Source organism: Hyperoodon ampullatus (genome assembly GCF_949752795.1).
Source record: "Hyperoodon ampullatus genome assembly, chromosome: 1".
Classification (NCBI taxonomy): domain Eukaryota; kingdom Metazoa; phylum Chordata; class Mammalia; order Artiodactyla; family Ziphiidae; genus Hyperoodon; species Hyperoodon ampullatus.
The window spans coordinates 188,241,757-188,258,591 of NC_136914.1; the positions used below are offsets into that span (position 1 = coordinate 188,241,757).

The 16,835-nt window shown below is 34.5% G+C and overlaps 1 protein-coding gene across 7 annotated transcripts in view; it reads left to right on the forward strand.

Annotated features, from left to right (window-relative positions):
• PCDH15 (protocadherin related 15) overlaps positions 1 to 16,835 on the forward strand; it is a gene marked incomplete at both ends in the record, with an annotated part of 736,996 nt that overhangs the window by 688,890 nt on the left and 31,271 nt on the right. For all 7 annotated transcript variants that reach the window (XM_079712493.1, XM_079712490.1, XM_079712491.1 and 4 more), the window contains one exon: positions 7,328 to 7,504. In XM_079712493.1, coding sequence (XP_079568619.1) covers positions 7,328 to 7,504 — 177 coding nt within the window. The remainder of the gene's footprint in view (positions 1 to 7,327; positions 7,505 to 16,835) is intronic.

Genomic DNA, 16,835 nt, shown 5'->3' on the forward strand with positions numbered 1-16,835 from the left:
AGGTATGACCCTTACAAGTGGCCTCACATGTGTATGTTTTGAAGTATTTTAGGTTGACCTTAGCATGTATCTCTTTGTGAGCCTTGTTTTTCTCTTACAAATTCTTGAGATTGAGTAGAAATAGCTGTGAGAATAAGGTTAAGGAGATCTTATTATAACCTACAAATGATTGGCAGTAATGTCTAAAGAAGCTAAGAAATGTTTGCATTTTGTGTCTTCTTCCTTTCTCTTTCCACTTCACCATGAAGCCCAGATAAATAAAAGAGTTTTGGGATTCTAAAATTTAAATCCTTAAGAATCTATGGAAATGGCATTTTCAAAAATATAAATAAAAGAGTTTAGAAATATTGTTACAGTATGAATCAGAATTGATAACTTAGATCTTGGAGTTGATCAAATGCTTCTCTTACTTTCTAAATACAATATGAAAGTTCAGTGAAATCAGGACTTTATTGATGTAGTTATTGCTTTGGTTTGGAAGAGTCTATTTCCTAGGATATTTGCATAGCATATGAAATGTGTAATTAATTTATAGCTCCTGGAATTAAGGTTCCAAACATACTTTAGAAATCTAGCCAAAATGTGTATTTCTGGGATAAGAATTATAAAGTCTCTTGGGAAGAAAACCTGTGAAACAGTAAAAAATAAGTGCCAGCACTGACATTGTCTTAAATCTGCATAATAAAGACTTGGTGTTGAGGGGAAAGGTGAAGTTGAAAGGTAAATCAAACACATTATCTTTGATCATTTTTACCTACCCTTTAGAGTTGAGGAGCTCAGGGCACTTTCTATAAAGGGATATATTAATAGTTTAGTAAGTATAAATTTAAAAATAATATTTTTATTTTTAATAATGTTATTTAAATTTTGTTATTTCATTAAATTAATTCTTTTTATTATAATATTTAAATGTTAACAATAATTAGTAATTTATATAGCAAAATCCTTTTGCAAATAAAACTATTTCCAAAAAGAGGTAGTAGGCTGGATTTAGCCTCAGGGCTCTAAGTTAGCAACTCCTAATTTAGAGCATTATACTTTGTAGAGAGAAAAAGCTACAATGCATATCTATTATATTCAAACTCCTATAGGAAAACACATTGGGGAGAATCTTGTGTGAAATTCCCAAGTGATATATATTTTTTTCCTAGAAAGGCTGTTCCTTTTGAATTCAGAGGACCTAGGCTCAAGCCCTGGCCCACCAGTGACTAGGAGGTCTTGGGCCAGGAAATTAAACTTTTTGATTCCTAATATCCATATCTTGAAGCTGGCAATTTAGTCATTAAAAAAAGGGTAGGGCTTCCCTGGTGGCGTAGTGGTTGAGAGTCTGCCTGCCGATGCAAGGGACTCGGGTTTGTAAGATCCCACATGCCACGGAGCAGCTGGGCCCGTGAGTCATGGCCGCTGAGCCTGCGCTTCCGGAGCCTGTGCTCCGCAACGGGAGAGGCCACGGCAGTAAGAGGCCCGCGTACTGCAAAAAAAAAAAAAAAGGGTAGTTCCTGGTTGTAAGCACTGTAGATTTAACAGTGAACTAAAGCAAAGTCCCTGTTCCCATGATACTTACATTCTGTTGGGGGAAAACAGCAAATAATATAAGAATAATAAATTAATTTATAATGTGATGTTAAGTAGTGATAACTATGATAAAGACAACTAAAAGTAACAATATAATGGATAAAGAAGATGTGGCACATATATACAATGGAATATTACTCAGCCATAAAAAGAAATGAAACTGAGCTATTTGTAATGAGGTGGATGGACCTAGAGCCTGTCATACAGAGTGAAGTAAGTCAGAAAGAGAAAGACAAATACTGTATGCTGACACATATATATGGAATTTAAGAAAAAAAAAATGTCATGAAGAACATAGGGGTAAGACAGGAATAAAGACACAGACCTACTAGAGAATGGACTTGAGGATATGGGGAGGGGGAAGGGTAAGCTGTGACAAAGTGAAAGAGCGGCATGGACATATATACACTACCAAACGTAAGGTAGATAGCTAGTGGGAAGCAGCCGCATAGCACAGGGAGATCAGCTCGGTGCTTTGTGACCGCCTGGAGGGGTGGGATAGGGAGGGTGGGAGGGAGACGCAAAAGGGAGGGGATATGGGAACATATGTATATGTATAACTGATTAAATTTGTTATAAAGCAAAAAAATAAAAAATAAAAAAAATAAAAAAAATAAAAATGTGGAAGAGAAGTACTATTTCATATAGGATGATTGAGGAAAACCTTTCTAATAAGGTGAAAGCTGAGCAGAAACCTGAGAGAAATGAGGGAGAAAGTCATGGGTCTGTGGTGATGTGGGGAGGGTTAGGGGTGGAGGGAGTTATCCCAGAAAGAGGACACCACAGATATGAAAATCAAGATTAAGGGTCATACTGGTCATATCAAGATATAGATGTCAAGGTAGGGAATGAGTTATATAGGATCTCATAGGCCACTTGAAGGATTTAACATTTTACTCTGCGTAAGATAGAAAATCCTTATAACTGTCCAATATAGTAGCCACTAGTTCCATGTGGCTATTAAGTGCTTGAAAAGTGACAGGTCCAAATGAGAGGTGCTGTAAGTGTAAAATACACACCAGATTTCAAAGACTTAGTACAAAAAAGAAAGTAAAATATCTCCTTAATATTTTTATATGGATTTTTATATGGGAGTTTATTCCTTTCAAAATGCTTCTTTCTTTCATATTCTTTTATGTTTTATGGTCCAGAAGTTTTGTCAAATAGAATGGCTTATTATCTTTTATAATTAGTCCCAATCCATGGTACAAGGTAAAAATAGCATTTTCTTGTGCAGCCACTCAATTCAGATACCTGATCAGCAATGGCCAGTGCCTCTATTCTCTTAATCATATTTATACTTCTCCTAACTTTCTCCAACTTCACAATTTACCTTTCTGTGCTGCTGTTTTTTTAACTTGAGAAATAAATTCAACCACATGTTTATATAAGAAAATTCCGTTTGTATCAGCAGTAATACAAATGGTATTTTAGATACTTTCACTTATGTCTAAGTTGTAATGGAGGCTACGTTTAATTTTATTTTTAATGTTTGACATGATTCAAGGAGAATTTAAGGCAGCTTGTAATGATTCGTACAATGAAACAAGGTAAAATACGTTTAACATGAGTCAGAAAAATATGGCAAACAGAATAGAAAGACATTACAGAAGGAGTCAAAGTGAGACTAGTAACAAAGATGCTACAACGTCCTGCAGAGTCACTGGAAGGTAGGAAACAAAAACTTGGTTTTCATCATTTTAAGGCCAAAGTAAAAAAAGCAAGGAAACAAACAGAAGAAGAAAAAGAATCAGTCAAAAGATTCAAAAAACCAAACCACTTCTGGTGGAAAGGCAGAACTATTTCTGAGTGAAATGCCAGATTGGAGGAAAATGTTTTTATCCTGTGGGACATCATGGAGAGGATATCTCCTAATGTCATGAACAGAATGTTCTATGGAAACTGGAACATTGCTGAGGATATGGTCTGGGTAGAGTCTCTACCAGTCTGTATTAACAGAGGAAATAAGTTTACAATATTAGAAAAGCCTGTACTGTGCTGCATATCTCTCCAGCCATCTGCAGTGCCTGTTGATTCTTTTAGCCAGGCTTTTGAAAAAATATTGGCAAGTACCTGGAGTGCAGCTTCTTATGCTGCAAGGTAAATAAAAAGCATTTGTTTCAACAAAAGGCTAAGTAGGGTTTACAATCATGAAATGTGAGGAGTTTCTACAACCACCACAACAAATAGCTAATATTTGTGGCACACATTTTATTTGTTGGGTTTTGTGCAGTTAATGGGTGCCATCTAATTAACTTCTCACAGAGACCTTTGAGGTAGATATGATTACTTTCCCCATTGTACAGAAGAGTTCCCTAAAACTCTGAGAGGCTGAGAAATTTCCACAGAGACACAGGAAGCCAGTGGTGGAAATTTAATTAGAATCTACATCTATGGGCCAGCGGCAGGCTGAGTTCCTAACCACTCCCTCTTTACAATGCTTCTTAGAAGGCAAACCTCACTAAAAACCCAACCCATTTTTTTCTTGAGAGTGAGCTGCTCTAGCACACAAGGCCAGAAACTCTCATCAAATGGTAATTTTAGCTTGGCTCATTCACACAAATAGGTAATTGAGAAGATGGCTGATGTAATAATTTTAGTGTAAAAATATAAAAGTTAAATCAGCCATAAGCAAATACTTGTTTTAGTTATAAGACTATTTCAGTAAAGCCTCTACACTTATTTTTTTTATAAAGCAATTTCTGGTTAAAACTAATTGAAAATGTACATATAGGTAACTGGATAAGTGATGTTGTAAGTTAAAATTTAGGGGAATCAACCAAAAATAACTTGGTTTGGTAATAAATTAGTTAATGAGCCAGTTGTTTATTTGTACCCTTAGTTTGTGATGTAAAAAAAAGCATTTTGGGACTTCCCTGGTGGCGCAGTAGTTAAACATCCACCTGCCAATGCAGGGGACACGGGTTCGAGCCCTGGTCTGGGAAGATCCCACATGTCGTGGAGCAACTAAGTCTGTGTGCCACAACTACTGAAGTCCACGTGCCTAGAGAAAGCCCACGTGCAGCAACAAAGACCCAACGCAGCCAAAGATCAATAAATAAATACATTTATTAAAAAAACCCTTAGAATCCTTAAACAAAATGCTATCGTTTAAAAAAAAAAAGCGTCTTGTGTTTGCATAAAAAAAAGTTTTAGTTAAATATGCCTTTCAACATTTATCATAAGAAAGCTATTTAGATTACTAATTTTAGTTTAAATTAGAAACTAGTTTAAATTTTACTTAATTAGTTATGTGGTAGCACAGTAAAACATTCTACATACATATATTTGTATATAAACATATGTATACGTATAATGAAATATGTTAATTATATTAACATATTTCCTCAGTTTAGAGTTTTTGAAACTTTGTCTAAAGTTCACATAATAATATATTATTAAATATTATCAGTATGTTACAGATCTTTTAAACTGAAGTAGAACAATAAACCCAAATGAAAATTTAATTTTTATTTAATATTGTAATTATTATACCAATTCATTTGCACTGTATTTGCTTTTTAGAAGATCAGACAGTTCTTTGTTTTGAGAAATTTTCCCATAATTAAATACTATACTGCCATATATTTGATTATACTACTTATATTTTCAATTGACATATTGCTTCTAAGAATTTAGATTCAGGGCACTATTAACATTATATAAACATTATCACAGACATCTCCCTTGATACAGTGTATGTTGTGACACAGATATTACAGATTGATAAACAATATTATACACCCCTCTCGTGTGCACGCTCTATGTATGTTTGTATGTATACAAATATAGAAATTCTTTTATTAATTAAAGTGTTTAAACAAATATTGTAATACCATAAATTGACAGTGACCTAGTAGCATGCAAATACTTTAGGCTGGTAGACTGGAGAGACATGTTTGCTCTTGATGTAATTATCAATACATGTTGTAAATTTGCATGACATTTGATTCTAAAATGTATGTGTGAATTGGCTTTGTATATTAATAAATTAAAGTGAAATAAACATAAGGGCAATTTAAACATTGGCATTAGTTTATATGAACCAATTCAAAGTAAGTAGCTAGAGTTATTTTTTTTAAAATATGAGGTAAAAAAAATTTTTGGAAGCAACCATGTACCTATGTACATATGAAGATCAAGGGCTAAAAATACATTCTTAATGAATATCATATATATATGTAATGTATATATGTATACATGTAATGTAATGTATATACATATATATTGTAATGGAGACAGAGATAGACATTGTAGAAATGCTTAGGTATATGGACATAGATGAGAAGTGGACAGATTAATTTTTACAAAATGTGTTCATATTTTAAAAGAATTAAATTTAGTTTTATATGCATCTATCAGAAAAAAGTAAAAAAGGAATTCAAATATGAACACATTCTGCTTTATCATAACAGATATCTCATCCCAAAATATCTCTAAATGTTTAAGGAAAAGAAAAATGTTGATGAGAGAGAAGGAAAAGAATGAGTAGTACTTCAGTAAGAGAAACTTCAACTATGCTCCTCTATACCAATTTAAAAGTAAACAAGAAAACACTTCATTTACATTGGCATGTCCCCTGGTGTGCACACCATAGACTTGTGCTCAGTGGTACAGCCATTTCCTCCGAAGATTCGTTCCTGTTTGTTCTTTAAACAAAGGCAAGCCAAGCACATACCAGACTCTGAAGGCAATATATATGTTTTTTTAATAGAGCAGAAAGCAGGTCAGTTTTGGCATCTGAAGTAAAAGTTATTTCCTGTTGTATCAAAGGTCTTTAGAATATATTACTCCTCCCTCCCCCCAAATGCCACACAGCTTGAACTCCAAAAGGAACATTGAATCTATAGATAAATTTTAAAATATTTGCCATGTATAGTTATTAAAATTAATTCATTTACATATAATTGTCTATAAATATTTAATAATATGCATTCTAATGTTAATCTTCAAGGATTAATAATATAAAGTTTTTAATAAGGAAAAGAACATTAAGGAAACTGCCATTTGTAGCAGTACAGATAACAAATACTTACTTGGCAATAATTTGTACTTTTAATTAAAATCAAGCTATCTAATCAGAAACAAATTGTACCTTACAGAAAATTATCTATGGGTTATCATTATTTCTTTCTTTTCTATTGAACATTACTGATTCTATACTAAATGATGTACCTTTTAGTTGTTTGTATTCTCCTAAATAGCTTCTGAGATTTGCATGCAATATTTTTATCTTAACCTGGTAAACCTGACAAAGCAAAATATCTCTACATTCTCACTGCTAATGCTCTAAGGGTCTTTACACTCTTAGGAAAAAAGGTATCCTACTGTTGCACCTGGACATATCACAAAATCTGGTGGAAGGTGTAATTTATAACACCAACCATATGAACTCAAGAGTTCTAAGACCCCATGGCTCCCATAAAGCATAGACAGTTTTATTTGTACAACATAGTTGGCATTTCTCATGAGGCATGTGAAAGCTCAAATGGTATCATAAATTTTAAAAGTCTAGACTTAAATAGGACATGGTTGATGACCTCTTTCTACCTTATTCAGCTTCTAGCATCATTGGGAGTTAAACACTCTAAATATATAGAGAACTTTTTTCAAGAGTTCATATTCAGTAAACATTAACAAAAACCAGGCTGTCATCCTTTTTCATTTACTAAATGTCATTTCAGGTTGAAGGTGATTTTTTTCCTCAGCGAGCCTGTCAGAATGTCATGTTTGTGCTTTGTTTGATTTACAGGATTTTGGATCGCTATGTTCAGGAGCAAATTCCTGGTGCCAAGGTTGTGGTAGAGTCCATCGGAGCTCGCAGGCATGGCGATGCCTTTTCACTAGAAGATTACACGAAGTGTGACTTGACTGTCTATGCAATCGACCCCCAAACCAACAGAGCCATCGACAGAAATGAGCTTTTTAAGTGAGTATTTTTATCGTCTGTAACAGCTTTATGGTTACAGTATCACCCATAGATAATCCTGATTTAAGGCTATAAGTAAATAGTTTAAAACCCATCAAATTTTTCTTGAAAGTGAAGAGTAATCAAAACAAACAAACAAAAAATCTAAGAAACAATACCTAGGGTGCTCACGCCTAGAATTTTTAAGTCTAAGTATGAGATAAAGTGACTTCGGGGGATCTGTTCTCCTTGAGATGTATGAGGATCCATTATGCTTAAGAGCAAGCAGTTCAACGAGATCACCTTGCTTCGGCTTCCACTCTTGCTCCAAGACCCTGCTCTTTGAGAGGAAAGCACAGATCCCTTCTTAAAGTGGCAAATTGCCTGCAATGATGTCAGTAGGCTTGAATTTTAAGAACAAGTTTAGCTTTCTTCAAGGTCTTATTGAATTAGATGTTGAAAATTAACATCTGATTTATCCCTTGACTTGGGGGGGGGTAGAGAGCAGAGGGGATAATCACTTCCACCTAAGTCCATGTGACATTTCATCCAGGTATGAATTTGAATATTTGAGTTTTAAATCCTAAAAATAAGGAATATACAAAATCTTAAACAAAACCCTGCTACATATTCTCCTTTGGAAATTATTCTAGAACAGCTTTAGTTGTTGTTGTTAGTTTCTCCTTTACTCTAGTGACATCTGGTGTCCAAAAGATTATTGGCATGTAATTCTTACCTAAAAACATGTTTTGTAGTAAAAATACATATTGATATATAATGATATGTATATATTCTAAATATTCAGAGATGTGTGTATATATATACACATAATCTCCAAAATCCATTATTTCAGAATTTAGTTTTTCTTTGTCTCTCTATATAATAAACATCATGCAAATAAATATATGCATATACAAATTTACATGCATATATCCATATATGAGTGCATGTTTTTATTTAGTAAACATCTATTTACCCATTTATTTATTAAAACCCATAAATTCTGAATTTAGTTTTACTTTATACCTGTTCAACAAAATTTCACTACTATTTTAGCAGCAATGAAATAGTGATTCAGTATCAACTTAATTTCTTAAAAAGCCATAGTTATTAAGTATTAATAATTAAGTATGTAAAATCAATTTATATATAATAGATATTTGGGCCATATGCAAGAGAGTATACTAATCACTACGAAGAAATACAGATGACTGAAACAATGGCTTCTTCTCAGGTTTTAGACTCACCATCCAAATGAAGGTGCATTTAGGTCTACCAAGACAATAATTGCTTACTTTATTAATTTAAAAAAGTATTTAGAAATATACTTTAGAAGTAATTTTTATATTCTTTCTATGAATTGTCATTATTAACATTTATTTAAATCTATCTGCATTCTTTTTTTAAATTTATTTATTTAATTTATTTATTTTTGGCTGTGTTGGGTCTTCGTTGCTGCACGTGGGCTTTCTCTAATTGTGTCGATGAGCTTCTCATTGCGGTGGCTTCTCTTGTTGCGGAGCACGGGCTCTAGGCACAAAGGCTTCAGTAGTTGTGGCATGCAGGCTCAGTAGTTGTGGCTCACGGGCTTTAGAGTACAGGTTCAGTAGTTGTGGCACATGGCTTAGTTACTCTGTGGTATGTGGGATATTCCCGGACCAGGGCTCGAACCCGTGTCCCCTGCATTGGCAGGCGGATTCTTAACCACTGAGCCACCAAGGGAGCCCTGCATTCTTTTTTATATACACTGGTTTTATTTTAAAATATGATGATAGATTGTTCAAATTTAAGGTGCTTTCCTAAATTTAAAAATATCTATTTTCTTTAGGCTGACAGCCTGGCTCTAAAGAGTAAAATAATGATGATTATACTGTGAATTGTACTTGTAAATATTTTAGAGATGAAAGATTTGGAAACTGAAGCCAATTTGGTTTCAGCTGACACTGTGAAGTACAAGATAAACATTCTTCATTCTATCAAGTTTTCCAAAACCTAGATTATATTGTGAAAAGTAGAGTTCTAAATTCAACTGAGTAACTATTATAGCCAAGAAGACAGGAAAAATATATAGAATAACTATAAATTTAAAAAAATTATATTGAGGAGAGGATGGAATAGCCATGAAGTATTAGAAATTTTGCCGTAGCTGTCTTCACCTTGAACTGTTAGCTGAGAATCACTGGTCTAATTTAAACCCTGGAATTGTTCTTTGAAATATTTTGTAATGAAATTATATAGATATATTTCAAAATGCAAGGTTGATATGTATAGATGTTATTATCAGATATTATTACCTATTCTGAAGTTATAAAATTTTTGTATATTTAGTTTTAACACTGAACAAATATACTAGAACATTGATTGTTGCCTAATGCCCAGACCAGTGGAAATAGGATTATCCTCTCAATTACTCCTTATGCTAAAATCTAAGCTTCTAGGCTGTTAGAATTTTTAGGGCAAAGATTTAGAAACAAAAAAGATACTTCCTCCAAGGAGTTCACTTAGATATTTAAAAATTGATTTAACTATATCAAAAAAATTTAAAAACCTTATAACTGCATAGAGAAGACTGGAATGGCTTTACAACTCATTAATTACATATTTTGTTTCACAAGGTTATGAGTATGTTGATTTTTCTTATTTTGGGATATGTGAATTGCTTAGATTTTCTACAATAAATGTATATTGCTTTTATTTTCCTTTTTTTCTTCTTGTGGTTCTTTGAGCATCTTTAATCTGCATATTTGTGGGGGTTTTGTTGTTGCTGTTTTCATTTCTGGAATATTCTTAGACAATATATATTCAAATATTTCTTATACCCTATTTTTTCTTTATCCTTTTCTGGGACTCCAATTAAAATTTTTTTTTCTCATAGCTTTTGGATGCTTTGTTCTTATTCCTCTCCCTTCCCCCAACATTCTTATCACTTTGTGGTTTTCTTTCAGCTAAAAGTACTATTTTGTTTTTTTATTTTTGTTTTAATTAATTTATTTTTTAACATCTTTATTGGAGTATAATTGCTTTACAATGTTGTGCTAGTTTCTGCTGTATCACAAAGTGAATCAGCTATATGTATACATATCCCCTCCCTCTTGCACCTCCCTCCCACCCACCCTATCCCACCCCTCTAGGTGGACACAAAGCACTGAGCTGATCCCCCTGTGCTATGAGGCTGCTTTCCACTACCTATCTATCTAACATTTGGTAGTGTATATATCTCCATGCCACTCTCTCACTTTGTCCCAGCTTACACTTCTCAATCCCCGTGTACTCGAGTCCATTCTCTATGTCTGCATCTTTATTCCTGTCCTGTCCCTAGGTTCTTCAAAACCATTTTCTTTTTTTAGACTCCATATATATGTATTATCATATGGTATTTGTTTTTCTCTTTCTGACTTACTTCACTCTGTATGACAGTCTCAGGGTCCTTCCACCTCACTACAGATAACTCAATTTCATTTCCATTTATGGCTGAGTAATATTCCATTGTATATATGAGATACATATATTCACATGTGTGTATACATGTGCCACATCTTCTTTATCCATTCATCTGTTGATTGACACGTAGGTTACTTCTATGTCCTGGCTATTATAAATACAGCTGCAATGAACATTGTGGTACATGACTCTTTTTAAATTATGGTTTTCTCAGGCTATATGCCCAGTAGTGGGACTGCTGGTTCGTATGGTTCTATAGTTCTATTTTTAGTTTTTTAAGGAACCTCCATACTGTTCTCCATAGTGGCTGTATCAATTTACATTCCCACCAACAGTGCAAGAGGCTTCTCTTTTCTCCAAACATTCTCCAGCGTTTATGTTTGTAGATTTTTTGATGATGGACATTCTGACCGTTGTGAGGCGATACCTCATTGTAGTTTTGATTTGCATTTCTCTAATGATTAGTGATGTTAACCATCCTTTCACATGTTTGTTGGCAATCTGTATATCTCTATTGGAGAAATGTCTATTTAGGTCTTCTGCCCATTTTTGTACTGGGTTGTTTGTTTTTTTGATATTGAGCTGCATGAGCTGCTTGTATATTTTGGAGATTAATCCTTTGTTGCTTTGTTTGCAAATATTTTCTCTCATTCTAAGGGTTGTCTTTTCCTCTTGTTTATGGTTTCCTTTGCTGTGCAAAAGCTTTGAAGTTTCATTAGGTCCCATTTGTTTATTTTTGTTTTTATTTCCATTTCTCTAAGGTGGGTCAAAAAGGATCTTGCTGTGACTTATGTCATAGAGTCTTCTGCCTATGTTTTCCTCTAAGAGTTTTATGGTGTCTGGCCTTACATTTAGGTCTTTAATCCATTTTGAGTTTATTTTTCTGTATGGTGTTAGGGAATGTTCCAATTTCATTCTTTTACATGTAGTGGTCCAGTTTTCCCAGCACCACTTATTGAAGAGGCTGTCCTTTCTCCACCGTACATTCCTGCCTCCTTTATCAAAGATAAGGTGACCATACGTGCATGGGTTTATCTCTCAGCTTTCTATCCTGTTCCATTGATCTATATTTCTGATTTTGTGCAAGTACCATACTGTCTTGATTACTGTAGCTTTGTAGTATAGTCTGAAGTCAGGGAGCCTGATTCCTCCAGCTCCGTTTTTCTTTCTCAGGATTGCTTTGACTATTCGGAGTCTTTTGTGTTTTCATACAAATTGTGAAATTTGTTGTCCTAGTTCTATAAAAAATGTCATTGGGGGCTTCCCTGGTGGCACAGTGGTTGAGAGTCCGCCTGACAATGCAGGGGACACAAGTTTGTGCCCCGGTCTGGGAAGATCCCACATGCCGTGGAGTGGCTAAGGCCGTGAGCCATGGCCACTGAGCCTGCACATCTGGAGCCTGTGCTCCGCAACGGGAGAGGCCACAAAAGTGAGAGGCCCATGTACCACAAAAAAAAAAAAAAAAAAAAATGTCATTGGCATTGGTAGTTTGATAGGGATTGCATTGAATCTGTAGATTGCTTTGGGGAGTATAGTCATTTTCACAGTGATGATACTTCCAATCCAAGAACATGGTATATCTCTCCATCTGTTTGTATTGTATTTAATTTCTTTCATCAGTGTCTTATAGTTTTCTGCATACAATTCTTTTGTCTCCTTACATAGGTTTATTCCTAGGTATTTTATTCTTTTTGTTGCAATGGTATATGTGAGTGTTTCCTTAATTTCTCTTTCAGAGTTTTCATCATTAGTGTATAGGAATGCAAAAGATTTCTGTGCATTAATTTTGCATGCTGCTAGTTTACCAAATTCATTGGTTAGGTCTAGTAGTTTTCTGTTAGAGTCTTTAGGATTCTTTATGTATAGTATCATGTCATCTGCAGAGTGACAGTTTTACTTCTTTTCTAATCTGGATTCCTTTTATTTATTTTTCTTCTCTGATTACTCTTTGTAAAACTTCCCAAATTATGTTGAAAAATAGTGGTGAGAGTGGGCAACCTTGTCTTGTTCCTGATCTTAGTGGAAATGGTTTCAGTTTTTCACCATTGAGAATGATGCTGGCTGTGGGTTTGTCATGTATGCCATTTATTACGTTGCGGTAGCTTCCCTCTATGCCTATTTTCTGGAAGGTTTTTATCTTAAATGGGTGTTGAATTTTGTTGAAAGCTTTTCTGCATCTATTGAGATGATCATATGATTTTTATCCTTCAGTTTGTTAACATGGTGTATAACATTGATTTGTGTATATTGAAGAATCCTTCCATTCCTGGAATAAAACCCACTTGATCATGGTGTATGATCCTTTTAATGTGCTGTTGGATTCTCTTTGCTAGCATTTTGTTGAGGATTTTTGCATCTATGCTCATCAGTGATATTGGCCTGTAGTTTTCTTTTTTTGTGACATCTTTGGTTTTGTTATCAAGGTGATGGTGACCTCATAGAATGAGTTTGGGGGTGTTCTTCCCTCTGCTCTATTTTGAAGAGTTTGAGAGGGTTAGGTGTTCGCTCTTCTCTAAATGTTTGATAGACTTCGCCTGTGAGGCCATCTGATCCTGGGCTTTTGTTTGTTGGAAGATTTTTTATCACAGTTTCAATCTCATTGCCTATGATTGTTCAGTTTATATTTTCTATTTCTTCCTGGTTCAGTCTCAGAAGGTTGTGCCTTTCTAAGAATTTGTCCTTTTCTTCCAGGTTGTCCATTTTATTAGCATATAGTTGCTTGTAATAATCTCTCATGATCCTTTGTATTTCTGCAGCGTCAGTTGTTACTTCTCCCTTTTCATTGCTAATTCTATTAATTTGAGTCTTTTCCCTTTTTTTCTTGATGAGTCTGGCTAATGCTTTATCAATTTTGTTTATCTTCTCAAAGAAACAGCTTTTAGTTTTATTGATCTTTTCTATCGTTTCCTTCATTTCTTTTCATTTATTTCTGATCTAATCTTTATGATTTCTTTCCTTCTGCTAACTTTGGGGGTTTTTTGTTCTTGTTTCTCTAATTGCTCTAGGTGTAAGTTTAGGTTGTTTATTTGAGATTTTTCTTGTTTCTTGAGGTAGGATTGTATTGCTATAAGCTTCCCTCTTTGAACTGCTTTTGCTGTATCCCATAGGTTTGGGGTCATCATGTTTTCATTTTCATTTGTTTCTAGGTATTTTTTGATTTCCTCTTTGATTTCTTCAGTGATCTCTTGGTCATTTAGTAGTGTTTTTAGCCTCCATGTGTTTGTATTTTTTACAGATTTTTACCTGTAATTGATATCTAGTCTCATAGTGTTGTGGTCAGAAAATATACTTGATATGATTTCAATTTTCTTAAATTAACCAATGCTTGATTTATGACCCAAGATATGGCCTATCCTATAGAATGTTCCATGATCAGTTGAAAGTATATTCTGTTGTTTTTTGATGGAATGTCCTATAAATATCAATTAAGTCTATCTTGTTTAATGTATCATTTAAAGCTTGTGTTTCCTTATTTATTTTCATTTTGGATGATCTGTCCATTGGTGAAAGTGGGGTGTTAAAGTCCCCTGCTATTATTGTGTTACTGTTGATTTCCTCTTTTATGGCTGTTAGCATTTGCCTTATGTATTAAGGTGCTCCTATGTTGGGTGTATAAATATTTACAATTGTTTTATCTTCTTCTTGGATTGATCCCTTGATCATTATGTAGTGTCCTTCTTTGTCTCTTCTAATAGTCTTTATTTTAAAGTCTATTTTGTCTGATATGAGAATTGCTACTCCAGCTTTCTTTTGATCTCCATTTGCATGGAATATCTTTTTCCATCCCCTCACTTCCAGTCTGTATGTGTCCCTAGGTATGAAGTGTATCTCTTGTAGACAGCATATATATGGGTCTTGTTTTTGTATCCATTCATCCAGTCTATGTCTTTTGCTTGGAGCATTTAATCCATTTACATTTAAGGTAGTTATTGATATGTATGTTCCTATTACCATTTTCTTAATTGTTTTGGGTTTGTTATTGTAGGTCTTTTCCTTCTTCTGTGTTTCCTGCCTAGAGAAGTTCCTTTCGCATTTGTTGTAAACCTGGTTTGGTGGTGTTGAATTCTCTTACCTTTGCTTGTGTGTAAAGGTTTTAATTTCTCCATTGAATCTGAATGAGATCCTTGCTGAGTATAGTAATCTTGGTTGTAGGTTTTTCCCTTTCATCACTTTAAATATGTCCTGCCAGTCCCTTCTGGCTTGCAGAGTTTCTGCTGAAAGATCAGCTGTTAACCTTATGGGGATTCCCTTGTGTGTTATTTGTTGTTTTTCCCTTGCTGCTTTTAATATGTTTTCTTTGTATTTAATTTTTGATAGTTTGATTAATATGTGTCTTGGCATATTTCTCCTTAGATTTATCCTGTATGGGACTCTATGCACTTCCTGTGCTTGACTATTTCCTTTCCATATTAGGGAACTTTTCAACTATAATCTCATCAAATATTTTCTCAGTCCCTTTTTTTTTTCTCTTCTTCTTTGAGACCCCTATTAATCGAATGTTGATGCATTTACTGTTGTTCCAGAGGTCTTTGTTACTGTGCTCAATTCTTTACATTCTTTTTTCTTTATTCTGCTCTGTGGTAGTTATTTCCACTATTTATCTTCTGGGTCACTTATCTGTTCTTCTGCCTTAGTTATTCTGGTATTGCCTGCTTCTAGAGAATTTTTAATTTCATTTATTGCATTATCATTGTTTGTTTGCTCTTTAGTTCTTCTAGTTCCTTGTTAAACATTTCTTTTATTTTGTCCATTCTATTTCCAACATTTTGGATCATCTTTACTATCATTACTCTGAATTCTTTTTCAGGTAGACTGCCTATTTCCTCTTCATTTGTTTGTTATGATGGGCTTTTACCTTGCTCCTTCATCTGCTGCATGTTTCTCTGTCTTCTCATTTTGCTTAACCCCCTGTGTTTGGGGTCTCCTTTTCGCAAGCTGCTGTTTCGTAGTTCCCATTGTTTTAGGTGTTTGCCCCCAGTGGGTAAGTTTGGTTCAGTGTGTTGTGTAGGCTTCCTGGTGTAGGGGACTGGTGCCTGTGTTCTGGTGGATGAGTCTGGATCTTGTCTCTCTGGTGGGCAGGACTGCATCTGGTGGTGTGTTCTGGGGTGTCTATGAACTTATTATGATTCTAGGGAGCCTCCCTGCTAATGGGTGGGGTTTTGTTCCTGTCTTGCTAGTTGTTTGGCATAGGGTGTGCAGCACTGTAGCTTGCTGGTCATTGAGTGGAGCTGTGTCTTAGCGTTGAGATGGAGATCTCTGGGAGAGCTTTTGCCATTTGATATTACATGGTGCTGGGAGGTCTCTGGTGGACAAGTGTCCTGAACCCGGCTCTCCTACCTCAGAGGCTCAGGCCTGACCCCTGGCCAGAGCACCATGACCCTGTCAGCCACATGACTTAGATGAAAAGGGAGGAAAAAAAAGAAAGAAGGAAATAAAATAAAAGAAATAAAATAAAATAGCTATTAAAATAAAAAATATTAAGAAATAAAAAAATAATTTAAAAAATGAAGGAAAGAAGAGGGCAACCAAACTAAAAAACAAATTCACCAATGATTAGTTAAAAAAAAAAAAAAAAGGACAGACAGAACCCTTGGACAGATGGTAAAAGCAAAGCTATACAGAGCTAATCACACAAGGAAGCATACACATACACACTCACAAAAAGATAAAAAGGAAAATAAAATATATTTATATAAAAAAAGGAGGAAGAGAGCAACCAAATCAATAAACAAATCTACCAATTATAATAAGCTCTAAATACCTAAGATAAACATAAAAACAGAAACAAATTAGATGCAGAAAGGAAACCCCAAGTCTACAGTTGCTCCCAAAGTCCACTGCCTCAATTTTCGGATGATTCATTGTCTATTCAGGTAATCCACAGATGCAGGTACATCAAGTTGACTGTGGA